Here is a 14675-nt window from a genome sequence, read left to right as displayed (position 1 = left end):
TCTGATTCTAAAGAAGCAATGGTTTTGTGTTCAAAATTGGGAAGCTGCAGAAGGACTACTGAGCCTGATTCCAGGGACCCAGAGGTCATTCCAGAAACAGGAACTACAGAAACTGTTGTGGATCAAGGGAACGGTTCAAAATGCTGTGGTAGTATGCAGTAATAAGAGGCTACATTTGCTGAGGAGATAGAGCGGGTTGGCTGGTAACCGGAAGTTTGCTAGCTCAATCCCCGGCTCCTCCTAACTGAGTTTTGAGGTGTCCTTGAGCCAGACACCTCAACCCAACTGCTCCCGACGAGCTGGCTGTCACCTTGCATGGTTGGCCATTTGTTCAAAAAGCGCTGTATATATGCAGTCCATTTAATGGTTCACACCAAGCCCTGCTGACCCTGAACAGGCATGCGACGAGAAGGGAGCAATGATACAGAAGGCAATGAGTAAGGTGGGGTATAGGATCTTAGCAAAAACAAAGTCATACATATTTTTGAGTTTTTTTATTTAATTGAATGATGTTCTGGTAGCAGAAGCCTCACAGTGAATATACAGCATGTTAAGATGTTAAGTGCCTTGGTCTTTCTTCAGATAAGAATGTTTTTCATTTAACTTCCCTTATTTTGCAGAATAACAATAAAAAATGTGCGAACCTATTGCCTCTACGATTATTCTCGTTCTGCTTTTCTTCAACATATCAAGTAGTCCATGTGCTGCATCCTTTGTGTCCCTCGCAGCAGAAGCCCAAATATGTACATACAATGACACTTAAATCTCTCTTTGCAGTGCGGCAGATAATTAACCCTGCGTTGGGACTGAGCGAGTGGAGGGGCAACCGGGTCCCACCTGCAAACAAAATAAACATCTAGAGCACTACGTTAAATAAAGTCCTGCGACCCTGCTCGTGTTGTCCCTGCTACGTACTACCACCTCCGCCGGTGGACCGCCTCAGAGCCCCCGCGCTTTGACCAGCGGCGCCTGGGACGTCTCAGCCCCGCCCGCCCCCGCCGGCGCCACGATGCTCCTGACGTTCCCGTCGGCGTCCAGCACCACCGTGGTCCGCCTCAGCTCCTCCAGACGCCGCTGGCGCTCTGCCACCGCGGTGCACGCCTCCAGCACCTCGTCCGACTCAAAGTCGTCGTAGTCGCGCCGCAGCTCGGGCGCGTCCAGCACCAGCCGCTGGGCTTCGTCCTCCTGCAGGGTCCTCTCCTGGGCGGCCCGCTGCTGCCGCTGGAGCTTCTGGGCCCAGGCCAGGTCCTGCTCCCGCAGCGCCGGGTCCGACGGACTCAGGTGCACCGCCACCTGGAAGGAGCGCACCGCCTGGGGGGGGGGGGATCCCGTGGTCAGAGATACGTTTTAGCACTGAATAAAACCTTCTTTTTATGGAGCTGTTTATCACCGGGTGATGACCGCTACATGTTCACGAGGCGTTGCTGTTGAATTAAGATCAGACTTTGAGATTCGGGATGGCCTTTCCCAGAACTCTGCTTTCGGCTGTAACTAATGTAGTGTCTTTTTCTGAGGGGCGTTTCCTCCTGCTGGTAAATGATGGTGGACATTCATCGCTGTAGGCTTTCTCACAAGATCCTCTCTCTCCATTTCACTGAGATTAATAACTTGGGGTAAATACGAGTTAGTGTGTGTCCAACAAATGCGATCATCACGGTATAACAAGATTCTATTTAGGGAGGAATGGTATAGACCAGGGACTAACCATACAGGGCACAAACAATGCCATGAATCAGATTGAATCCGCCATTATCACTCAGTCCGCCTGGCGCTTCAGCGCCACTTGCAATATTCAGCGCACAAATTACTTCCAAACAGTAATAGGATCATATATCAGGCCTTGGTTCCAATAATTTCTTGCAAGCGACAGCATGAAATCAATCCTCCCACAGAGCAGTATCGACATGACAAAGGATGAATAGGGGATTGAACGGACAAAGACAAGTCGAATGACAAAAGCAACAGAAAGCGATACCGTAGTCGGGTGCAAATTACAAATCGGGGTTGAATAATTAAAAGGGCGATGAGTGTATAGACCACCTCCTCTACCATGATATGTTCAAATCAAAGTGGTTCTTCTGATGCCAATGCCAGTGACGCAGCTAGCTGCGTATTATATTTACTGTTATGGGGACATATTGTTATAAACGGCCATCAATTCTCTGTATCAACCTGATGTAATGAAGCATCCAATAATGTTCTATTAGAAACACAGAATAAAACCGCTTAGAACCAAGTAGTCTAGACAGGGAGACATGGCTTCTATGCTGAACCAGAAGTCGAGCGGTGCCCTTGGCAGTTCTCCTCTGATCAGCCTGTAGCCAGGATGTGTCATGAGAGCATTTAACACACCTGCTAAAAACAAAGCCTGCTAATTCTTGCTCCATTAAAACATATCAGATCACCTTGCCCCCCCCCCCCCCCGTTCTCTTTACAAGTTTATTTCCTTTTCCTCCAACGGTGTACAACTGGCCAAACCAGAACAACAGCACCAGGCCCACTGCAGTCAGCAGCACCACAGAACTAGTTTCACACTCGGCAGCTGAATAAAAAAACAAACATTGTCCCGATTGACATTATCCACCGACGGATGTCAGTTGAAGAAATACCCTTGACTTGTTTCACAAAGAATGCCCTAAACAAGCACCATCGCTCAACGGGGTGCGAGGGTGTCTGAGAGTCCTTGTTTACCAAGCGTTCCCTGCCTGGCGATAACTTGCACGGTAACGGGTCACAAAGGCCCGGCCTGCACCTCTTTTCTCAGCCTATTGGGTTACTCGACAACATGTCTGTGCACGGACGTCCCAAGGTGTGTCTTGACATGCCCTGCTAAAAATAGACTCGGTTTTCCTCTTCTGGTTCGACCTCTTCTTCCCGTAGCTCCTTTATATTGGGGGGTGTGGCTACATCTGGCTTAGGGCTTAGTGACTTTCAACACGTCCTATTGTTGATGTAGGGCACTCTGACCGCTCCGCCCCTCGGGTTCTGCATACATCCTCAGCTATATGCTATGCGAGTCCCGGCCCGCTGGCTGGCTTCACCCCGGCCTGCCTGGGATGCAGGGCGGTGGGGTAGCGGGCAGGTTTTGTTGTTTTCTCAGGTCCTGGCCTGTTACTGAGCTCCTCTACTCCGTGTTCCAATGCCGTGGGCCCCTCGGTAGCGCTTCCACAGCGGCTTGTTCGTCTTGAGGCTTTCATATGAAGTAATAAGCCCCGATAACAACACACACACACACACACACACACACACACACACACACACACACACACACACACACACACACACACACACACACACACACACACACACACACACACACACACACACACACACACACACACACACACACGACATGTCCTTGCAAACTCTGCGGTTGAAGATTCCACAACTGACTCTAATTACTCTCTTTCTAAGGGGACATGCTCCGAGGAGGGCAGGAACCACTACTGGTTGGGCTGGGGTTGGACTAGAGGGGCAGATGGTATGGAAGGCTAAGTGGTAGCGGTGGGTAGGCGTACGTACCAGGTCCACCTCGCCCAGGCTGAGCTGGGCCCGGCCCAGGGTCTGCCAGCCCTCCCACCACATGGGCCTCAGCTTCACCGCCATCTCCGCCGCCTTCACCGCCGGGAACAGCTCCTGCAGGATGGACAGCACCTGCACGGCCATGACACAACACAAGGCATTCACATCCACGCACCTTCCACAGGGCACATCAGGTCACGGGACAGAGGTTCAAAGGCTTCAAATTAAGGTAACAGGGGTTCATGTCAGGTTGTACATGCCCAACGGCAATGACGTTTGTAGTGGCTGTTTCACCATAACATTGGTGTGGATGTGCAGCCTCACAACAAACGTTCAGTTCTGCGATATGGGCAGCACGTGGCTAAGGAGGTAGAGCAGGTTGGCTGGGAACCGGAAGGTTGCCAGTTCAATCACCGGCTCCTCCTAGCCGAGTGTCGAGGTGTCCCTGAGCAAGACACCTCACCCTGACTGCTCCTGACGAGCTGGCTGGCACCTTGAATGGTTGACACCGCCGTCTGTGTGTGAATGTGTGCATGAATCGGTGAATGCTGTGAGGCACTTGGAGTGGCAAACAGTTAGAAAAGCGCTGTATGAATACAGTCCAGTTACAATAGCTCGCCCAATGAAGTGTGCAGCTCCAGGGCTGTCCTATTTGGTTTGTGCCGGTTCACGTATTCCACTCACGCCGGTGATAATGAATGAGGTTTAAGTGTGTTTTAACAGTACATGAAAGCATCGTCTTATTTTTGGGTGACTTGATGACTAATGAAACATGGGGGTCCTGAGGCTTGATCAGTTGAAAACCACTGCTTTAAGGGGGTTCATATTGAGGCTACTTGACAGTGATTTAAGGGGTTTATATTAAGGATACTTTAAATTTAGGGTAAGGGAAAATACCAACAAAAAAAAAAAGAACATAGATTATTTTGCAGTCCGAAAATGTCAATTGGATTAGAAATGATATGTGTATTTAAAATACAAAGGGTCAAGTGATTATTTCACCATTCATCTGTGTTTTTGATAGACAGAGAGAATCTCAACAAGCAATGTTCTCTCAGGTCAAAATGTTTCCCATATTTCCGTTGTTGTCCAGCCTGTTCGTGGCAGCTGCCTGGTCATCAGAATTAGGATTATGACACAGGTCAAAGGATATTAAAAAAAACCAACGTTTGTGCACTTGCTTTTCCTTAACATTATAAGAAAACTTTAATCCTGATCTTGAGATGCTGCACACCTCCATTTGCCTGCATAGGATGATCACAAGACAAATTATGCTATTCTTCGTTTGATCGTTCCATTGTTGATGACAAACAAAACTGAATCAGGCCAGCCTTAGCCAGAAAGTAGCTTCAACCACTAACCCAACCGCCTACAGTAGTGTACAGGGCTCGGTTTCAGGATTAGCTTAATATGACCCTCAGTCTGGGGCTTAGTGCACAATAACTAACTACAATATCAATATATACACAGTTGCACACAGGACTACACAATGGTGTCTGTGTGGTACATGAAGCTGACGAAAGGTTTCTGTGTAGACGTTGAAGAAGCACACAGTTTCAAATCCTCATAATTATTGCTGATTCAGTGACCCATGATATTGAAGAATTACAAACAATAAAGAGTTGACACATGGGCTATCTGATGCTTCTGGCAGTAAATTATGTTATGTTAAACTGTCTCTATTGTCCGGAAAGTGTAATCTGGTTTTCTGCCTCAGAGAAGAAATCAAATGAATTAAAAACCAGAGAGGATGAGTAAAACCAGTGAGAAAAGCTATGTCATTAACAATAACACACAAGAATCAGCCAAAGGAAAACCATTTCCATCCCGCACGTCCTTCCGCTCAAGGTCCAAAGCCTGAACGGCAGAGCCCTTTCGGATGTTGTTGTGAACTCTCACAGGCCAAAGGGCCGCCTGATGACAGCAGCTTAAACGCCTGACCTAATGGACCAGGTATGGTTCTCTGAGTTTGTTTGTTATCACAAGATGATCTCCTTCTGATCCGTTTCCACCAATGTTTTATAACACATAAAATATAAAAGCTACCCGATTAATTTATCTACACAAGTTGAGACCCACTCCTAGCGAACACAACACCCAGGATTCACCTGCAACCACCAATCCAAGATCGAGTTGAAATGCAGTACAAGAAAGCCAATATTAAGACTGGATTCAAACTAATCCCCTAACCAGTGCTGGCAGCGGGGCTGCATGGGGATTACTGTTGGTGTTTCTCTTATCATTTGCATAACTGTAGAACAGCAAGGTTGGGCTGATGTTTATGGATCATATATATATATATATATATATATATATATATATATATATAGAGCTTTGAGGCACACAATTAAATAACTTGAGTTTCTTCATTTGGAAGATATTGAAGATGGAGCGTTTGGCAGTAAACAAATGACTGATTGACATGAATTATACAACATTAAAAGTAAAGTTAAAAAAAGGGAAAGATTTAGTTTTATTTGTATTCTATTCAATATCTGTGCACGGTGTGCTTGCATGTAGGAGTGTGTGTCCATGTAATGTAGGTATTTCTATCCCCAAACTGTTGTGTGACTGTGCATTTCATTAATTATAAAATGACGATAAGCAAATTGTTAAAAAGGAGAATTACGTTGGTCGTTGAGTGGTAAGAGATAAGGGATCAAATTTGTGAAGAGGAACTCAAACATAAAATCAACGCACGATCTGGTGTCAGCAGGATATCAGCTCGCACCAGTATTTCCCATGATGATCTAATGAACTCGAGCTACATACATTCACAGCAATTGACGTCGACGTGTCAGACACAGGGCCGACATTAAAAAACATTAAATATAGTGCTCACAGTTGTCAAGTCTTCTCGTTAAACTGTGACACTGGACATTAGGAACAGACAATAAAATAATCGGTGGGCCTGGTTTCCGGAAGGCGATTTCCTTCTCAAATGTCGGATAATGGGCAGATACGCGGTGCATTAGGAGCATGTGAGGAGACGGGGGATGTGGGAGAGGGGGATTGGATTACGCCGGAGCGACTGCTGGACAGGGGACCTCAACGTGAAGTGCACGTTCCCGTGGTCGCAGCATTAACACAAATGACTCCCGAAAAGAGGGGATTGGAGAGAGAAATAAAAATAGAATAGTATGATAATGGAGAATTGGACCAAACACAAACAGGAAGTTAGAGCAGCAGAGACGGCAGAACGACCAAAAGAAGAAGTAAGGGAAGGTCGAAAGAGGTGACAATTCCAAGGGGGTCGTTGGTCATCACCATGGAGACCAAGTGGCCTGAACGCATACCAAAGCGGCAACTTTAAAGGAGAAATATTATGGTGTTTTCCCAACATGTAAACAAAGTATATGAGTTCCAGAAAATATGTTTTTTAAGCTGTTGTCTGGAAATAGCTCTTAGGAAAAATAATCTTGCCCACCGCTATTCCCCTGTTTCAGTCCCTTCATAATGCATTATTTCTGGTGTCTGTAGCTTTAATGCAAATGAGCTGCTGCCCATTGACCAATGAGCTGTCAGAGTGAACCACAGCATGGAGGAGAAGTGATTGTTGCCATGTGCGGACTCCTGGAGCTCTATATCCATATAATATAATAATAATATATAGGTATTTATGTAATATTATGTCTAACGTCTGACGTCTCTGGCACTTCCACAACATTAAAGACTCGTAGTGGGGGTTATCTCGGCCATGGTCGAGAAGAATTGGGGGAAAGGAACTTTGGCCTTGACTCTCTGAAGTTCATGAACCGCGACATGGAGGAGAAAGGGATTGAACTCCGGGAGCAGAGCTGCCGGACTGCCGCCGAGCTCCTCCTGCCGGAGCTGCGGGACTGCCGCCGAGCTCCCCGCCGGAGCTGCCGCCGAAGCTTCTGCGGCAGTCCGGTGGGGGGAGCTCGGAGGCAGTCCGGCAGCTCAGGACTGCCGCCGGCGACAGTTCAGCTCCCGGAGTACACCCGCCGGAGCTGCCGGACTGTCGCCGAAGCTTTGGCAGCAGTCCGGCGGGGGGAGCTCGGCGGCAGCCGGCAGCTCAGCTCCCGGAGTACAATCCCTTTCTCCTCCATGTCTCCTCCTCTGGACTACCGTCAAAGCGTCTGCGGCAGTCCGGCAGCTCCGGTGGGGGGAGCTCGGCGGCAGTCCGGCAGCTCTGGCGGAGAAAGGGAATGTGCTCCCGGAGCTGAGCTGCCGAGATCCCCCCGCCCGAGCTGATTGTCCGCTGGTCCACAAAATCTTAACTGTGCTCTGATTAGAGGGGTTGGGGAAGTGGGAGGTAATAATCAAATGTGCCCCCTTCCTACGTAGGAGGGGGCGCCGAAAACTGACTCGCTCGTTTGGTAACATAGGAAGGGTACTCTCAGAAATGCACATCTCACTAAAAAAATCATGTACGGAATTTTTTCAAAGTATGTATGTGTGTGGGTTCACCTGAGACCCAAAACATCACCACAAATCCCAGGAAAAGTGTTGTTTGCATAATATCTCCCCTTTAAGTGACTAGGGTGGCCGTTTCACCATCACACTCACAGGAATATATGATCCCGTATAAACGCAAGGCTGGATGTGCACATACACACACACAGACAGACATGCACACACACACACCTTCGATGCATCCTTTCTTCCCACTGAATATGTTTAAGGGGCGGCCTGTGAAAATCCTGCATGTTGCCAAATGTGACACATCCACTAGGCTCCACGGGGTTCAGGGAAAGTGAGGGAAAGTTACACACAAACACAGTGTATGGAGAGAAGACCTCTCAGGACACCAACACACCACGCCTCCCGCGGTAAGGGCCAGGTACCTTCAATGAGAGGCTCAGGGTTAAAACGACCAGGCCCATCATGGGTTGACGGTTGTACCTGAGATTTCATTTCATACAGCAGATGGTTTTCTGGTGTGAGCTGAATGGCCTCGTCCCATTTCTTAATGGCTTCCCAATGCCTGTGGGGGGGGGGGGGAAAGAGAGAGAGAGAGAGAGAGAGAGAGAGAGAGAGAGAGAGAGAGAGAGAGAGAGAGAGAGAGAGAGAGAGAGAGAGAGAGAGAGAGAGAGAGAGAGAGAGAGAGAGAGAGAGAGAGAACGCACGCACGCGCACACGCACACACACACACACACCACCTAATTAACATTATTTAATTGACTCAAAAGTATCGTTACATAGTATTGGCTTAAGGGATGGGGTTAGGTTTAGTGGAAGTCTTTTCAATAATGTAGAAATTAATACCTCAGTAATATGAACAACCATTATTAAATGATTACTAACACATTAGGTAACTGTTAGTGAACCGTTAGTAATCATTCATTTTTGGTTAAAAATATTTAACCTTAATGCATATTGTTAACAAAATCATTTATGTAACAGACACCCGAATGAAGTTCTAATTGTCAAAGCAGGGGAAAACCCTGCGTTGTTAGAGATGTCTCGTAAATCAGTGACCTTTATGCTGTATCTTTTGTACCGTTAAAGCTCACCAGACTAATCAGTTGGTACATAACAAGACTTAACATAACACATTTCCCTGACATAAAAGCGACATGTCACAGCTCGGCCGTTGACGTTTGACACCAGATCCAGGTCTTTCTCCTCACATGAATAAAAACCATTTGAGCGTAGTTTGTGAGAAAGACCGGCTAGATGCCTTTAAATAGAGACACACCTTCATGTCGGCCTAGCTATTTCATGCAACACAAAGGGGTGTGTGTGTGTGTGCGCGCGTGAGTGTGCAATAAAGTCCAACTGATGCCAACTTTTTGCATGTAAACTGTGGCTCTATCAACTCCTAAACTGCCTTGCACAGTTCTGATCTACAAAATTTTAATATATACTGAGAAAGAAGCTATAAGCTGTTTCAGCTCTGCCTAAGCAAGTAATCGTTTGGCCTTTGAACCCTAACAGTTACCAACATTATAATTGGTAAAAATGCATTGACGTAAATGTTTTCATCAGAATAACTTGTCAGCATGCGATGGGTCGGTCCACTCAGCAGACGTGTTGAGTTTTCTCTCCTAGGTGGGGACATCCAAGAGTGACATGCTCCTCTGCACAGCGCTCCTCAGGTCAATATTGACAGAAGAACAACATGAGATAACCCTGCTAGATTGATTACCTGCTCATACAGGTGCTTGACAATTAGTGCTGCGTTTGCATGCAGCCTTAGCTAATCAAATATTGTAGAAACACATGCTGACCGAGAAAATATGGGGTTCATGAGGGTTACTCTTTATTGCCAACAGACCAGGCATCCAGGTCTGCCGGAAAGCGTTGTTAAGTTAAGCGAAAGTTAACCTGACGTAAATGGCGGTTGGGGTTCTCAGAAATCCACATCCTGATAAAGAGAATTTTCTTTTTCTTTTTTTAAAGCAACGGCTGCAGCTACAGAGTTCGGTAATGTAAAAAAACATGTTTGTATCACTTAATGTATTACTATTTATAAAACAATTGGATTTCATAAAAACTAAAAGACAGTCCTTTACGCTCCATTTATATCAAAACAAAAATGATTTATGCATGTTGTTATGTATTCAACGCACTAGGGGGCCTACTTTACACAATAACTAATCTTTCACATCGACTCCATCCACATATTGTGGGCAATAATCTGTTTTCCTTTCATGTCCCAATCATGTCCCATCTACGGTAAGAAAGAGACCATCTCTTACACCTCTTCCTCAGAGGACGAGGGACCATCCAAATGCAAAACCAATTGACCTTTGAAATAGTGTCAGGTTTTTCAGCAGCAGTCCCCACTATTAAAATCACCTGTTTAATTCAACCAGTTACGGTTGATTACATTCATGCATCTACACAGCCGATACGTTGGTGGCTGAGGAGGGTGCAGGACATTATCCTGATCCAAGCACATTATCCAGGTCTAAGCATCAGGACCAGAGAAACATCATTTCCACATCGGAATCCACTTAGATCACACAAAACCCAATTAGGGGCCGCTTAATGGGGGCAACGACATTACGTCCACTGGGCGATGACTTTCATGAAGAGTGGACCTAAAATACATCTGAAAAGGTCTCTTACACTGGAGGAAATATCAAATGTCAAAGCGTGGTTGATGTCAACCATTTCAGCCCCCTGAAACCTTTTGTGTTCACGGCAAACAGAAATGCGAGCCTTGGATGCGTCGCTCTTCATCACGAGGAGGTACTAGAAACTATGACGAGAAACGGGGTACGGCCCATGGTTGTTCCTAAACGGCTTTCAGGTAACATCGATTCAGGACCGCTACACACATAAGGTGCAATACTTCTGAATACACTTATACACCCAATTCTCCTTTTAATATACTTACAAAGTTTGTATCTTTAAACGACTAGTGCTATTATTGCAACTAGTGCTTTAACTGCTGGATAGTTGAGCACAATTCATGGCTCAGCGCTTTTCATTTTACCATTGACCCTTTGTTAACCTACGTGTGACTAATAAAGCTGAAACATAAACAGTGGATGTTTCTTCCGTATAAATCACAGGTAAATCTCTGTGCGTAAATTATTTATTATGTCCTTTGCATCCATCTGTGCAAAGGACATAATAAATAAACCTATTGATTAACTTGAATGGTTAACTTAACTTCTAGATTTCTTACACGCCATAAGTAGCAGAACAGTACAACAACATCTGAGTAAAACCGCAAACCATAACCACAAACTAAAAGAAGATTAACTTTAACGTAATTTTCAGATCTCATACTAATAATAGTGGACTACATGAGGACTAACATTAGTGGACTAACATTAGTGAACTACTTGGACTCACATTGGTGAACTACTTGAGAAGTCACATTAGTGAACAAAATGAGGACTAACATTAGTGAACTACGTGAGGACTAACGTTGGTGAACTACATGAGGACTAACATTAGTGAACTAAAAAAGGGCTAACATTAGTGAACTACATGAGGACTCACATTACTGAACTACATGAGGAATAACATTAGTGAACTACATGATGACTAACATTGGTGAACTACATGAGGACTATTAGTGAACTACATGAGGACTAACATTAGTGAACTGCATGAGGACTAACATTAGTTAACTACATGAGGACTCACCGTTGCAATAATAGTACCCCCTCTGTAACGCTATGATGCTGCATAGGAAAGTTCCATAAGTAAAACTTAAAGTACAAAAGGAAACCCTTTCTGCATTAGTTTAGTAACCTATAATTAATTTAATTTGATTCATGGGTGCCCATTCTTTTTTTTATTTTTCTCGTTCTTTCTTTCTATTTGTCTCTCGTTTCTCTCTCTTACCCCCTCCCCCTCCTCTGAGTGTCCTCTGAGTCTCACACACACAGGGGATGATATCAGCCTCATTTTGATCTTACCTGCCTTCCTCGGCCAGCAAAGCACCTTCACCCTTCAGCCTCTCGCTCTTGGTCTCGCAGTCCTCCAGCAAAACCTCCCGGCGTCTCTTGATGGCGTGCATCCAGTCCACGCCGTCCTCTTTACGGGGTCGGTCCCCTGCCTTCTCTGCCTCGGACTCAAACTGCTGTAACGTGGACTTGGACACCCTCTCCCCAACCTTCCTCTTCCAGCCAAATGAAGCCATTTTGAGAGACTAAAGGATTAAGTAGCTGTTGACAGTGGGGGCAACTTGATAAACTCACGTTTAGTTCTACCTTTAGTTCACTGCAGCCCTCATGGTTATTACAACTTTATAAACCATACGGTTGTGGCTGTGTGTCTCGGTAACCTTTATGCTAGTCTTCTGCAGTCCTGGGCATAGCGCTACAGCTTAATGGAAAGCATCCATGTCCGACACTAAAGGCAGAAGGGGTGTTCGGATGATTCAGAAAGTATTGAATTATTAACATACATCTACAGCTACACCAAAATCTGAAGCTTTAGTTATACTTCAGATACTACAGCCATGTTTTGAGCCTTCAAATTCTGCCCCGGAAGTAGAACCGTGTTGTCCTGGACAGTTAAAGAGATAGTACGTATTTTAGGAACCACTTCATTAAATACACATCCAAGGGGTGATATGTTTGTTCGACTTTTCACTTTGCTTTAGACAGTTGTATGCCGTATTTATACATGTTTTACGTCTGCTAAGCTGGAACAATCTAAGTCTGAGCCAGGGCGAGTTCGCGCCGTTCAAGAACGCCCCTCAAAATGCGTGAAACAGCTTGTTTGCGCTCAAACTATGCATGGCGGTGCTGAAGTGCAGAAGGGGGGGGGGGGGGGGGGGGGAATAATAAGGGGTATTTCTAACATACAGGCATGTAACCCTATTCTAGTTGTAACCCCAAATGCAATTATTAACCCAAATAAAACGTGATATGGGATGTTCAACTAAATAACAAAATAAATCATACCACTAATGTAATAACACTAATGTTATTACTCATGTAGTTCACTAAATAAAATAATGCCATATGTTACTCATCGACACTTTCCTTTCCTCATGGACCTCCTTTAATAGACAACTACTGCTAGTATACAAATGTAGTTTGAATGTATTAGCTTATAGTACAAAATATATTAATAACGAACTATAATTCATGAAAATAAATAATTATTCCGAACTATGGTACACATTTTTTGGTTAGTTTTTCCATAGAGGACGTAGAGAACATCCTCTGCGTCCTGTGATTCTGAATAATAGAGTGCTTTCCCCTCCCATGTCCTCTCCCTGACTGATGCAGAAGATAACCGAGGATAAACAAGAAAAACAAATGAGCTGAATGGAAATGTGTGCAATTTAGCTGTTTATTAGGCAGTTGTGTATGCAAATGATTTCAACACCGTCCATTGAGATTTACATTGGTCATTCTGGCAGGGTCCCTATACGCAGCCAAACAAATAACAAAACAATGAACAAGATTTGATTAAAGAAGTTCAGACAAATGGAATCTCCTGAATAAAGTCCAGTATAGGGACTAACCACTCTTTACATGATCCATCCAACAAACTTAGTTACACACTGTCATGTTTGCTCATCAAACTATGATTAAACTTTAGGCACAAAATCAAATATTTTCTTGCAACTGCCTCTCAAAACTAAACATGGGTGAGTAACACAAGTATTCTGAAGACCATTTGGTGTAATAATTACAGTTTGAATAATGTTTAGACAGTGACCAATTTACTCTCGTCAACTGTTCAGATTTCCATCCAAACCTGTACTAAGACGGAAACAGACACATTGAGAATAATTGGCACCCCTGTCTTACTTTTTCATTAGTTACATCCTAATAATTTGGCTTGGCATGTAACAATCCGTATTTATGTAAACCAAAATGATCACTTTATACTGAGGGAGCTTCAACCGACTACACAGCTCCACCTGTGTGCAACGTTGTCATTCGTCTTTCTACCTTCCATGCTGTGGAAACATTCATTGGCTGTGGTATAGTTTATAGTTGAGGACCGTTTCACTGGTTAAGTGATCGAGTGCAGTTAGGTCCGATGTGAAAGTACAAAATACAGCTTAGGGATTGACACTGGATAAGTTCAATAGTGTTAGAATCATCATGGGTTCACTATTCACTTTCTGCAGTCACCTTTACATTCAGTCAAGTCCCCCCCCAAAACATTTGGATATCAGCCCATTTGTAAAAAAAGGCTACTTTGATTAAAATGTGATTTTGTCAATTTATCAAAGCCTTTGAATTAACTTTTTTTGATATGCTAGAAACCAACCATATTAAATATTTCTTTGTTTTTCAAGTCAACTGTTCACACACACCGGCTAAATTCCAAGCCATCGAACATCATTCAGCTTTATCCAGACCTTAAATCACCGAAGGCTGTAGTTGAGAAGCTATTGGTTATTAGATCATTTGGATTCCTATTCCTAGCACGATTATATCACATTCCCAAGGTGGAGAATACTTTGCACTTGCAGCACTTTTTTAGAATGATGATTGCATAGAGATTTTCTGTTTAAAATTGCTGCTATGTAATGTTGAGTACTAATAAGAGTAATCGATTCGTGATCATTTCATGGGATGCCAATATTTCTAATGCCAATGGTCTCTTTTATACTGATGAAATTTAACAGTAATGATAAACATAAGGCAGCCAAAAACAAAAAAACAAAAAGGCGTAGGTCTTTGCTAGACCAAAGTCTAGTAAAATCAGGTGGGTGGATCACACAAAGCCAAACCTTTCTACAGAGATTTTTAAAG

The 14675-nt window shown here is 44.4% G+C and overlaps 1 protein-coding gene across 1 annotated transcript; it reads right to left on the bottom strand.

The window, feature by feature from the left end:
* Positions 1-479: 479 nt before the first annotated feature.
* On the bottom strand, positions 480-12458 carry ttc33 (tetratricopeptide repeat domain 33). The gene is made up of 4 exons (XM_030354005.1): positions 11868-12458; positions 8389-8470; positions 3523-3654; positions 480-1311 (listed from the first exon to the last, which is right to left on the bottom strand). Exons 1-4 carry the CDS (start codon positions 12089-12091, stop codon positions 940-942), a joined length of 810 nt encoding a protein of 269 aa, XP_030209865.1. The 5' UTR covers positions 12092-12458; the 3' UTR covers positions 480-939.
* Positions 12459-14675: the final 2217 nt, after the last annotated feature.

This window comes from Gadus morhua, chromosome 4 (genome assembly GCF_902167405.1).
Source record: "Gadus morhua chromosome 4, gadMor3.0, whole genome shotgun sequence".
In the NCBI taxonomy this organism is placed as follows: Eukaryota; Metazoa; Chordata; class Actinopteri; order Gadiformes; family Gadidae; genus Gadus; species Gadus morhua.
This window is presented reverse-complemented; position numbering and strand designations above follow the sequence as displayed.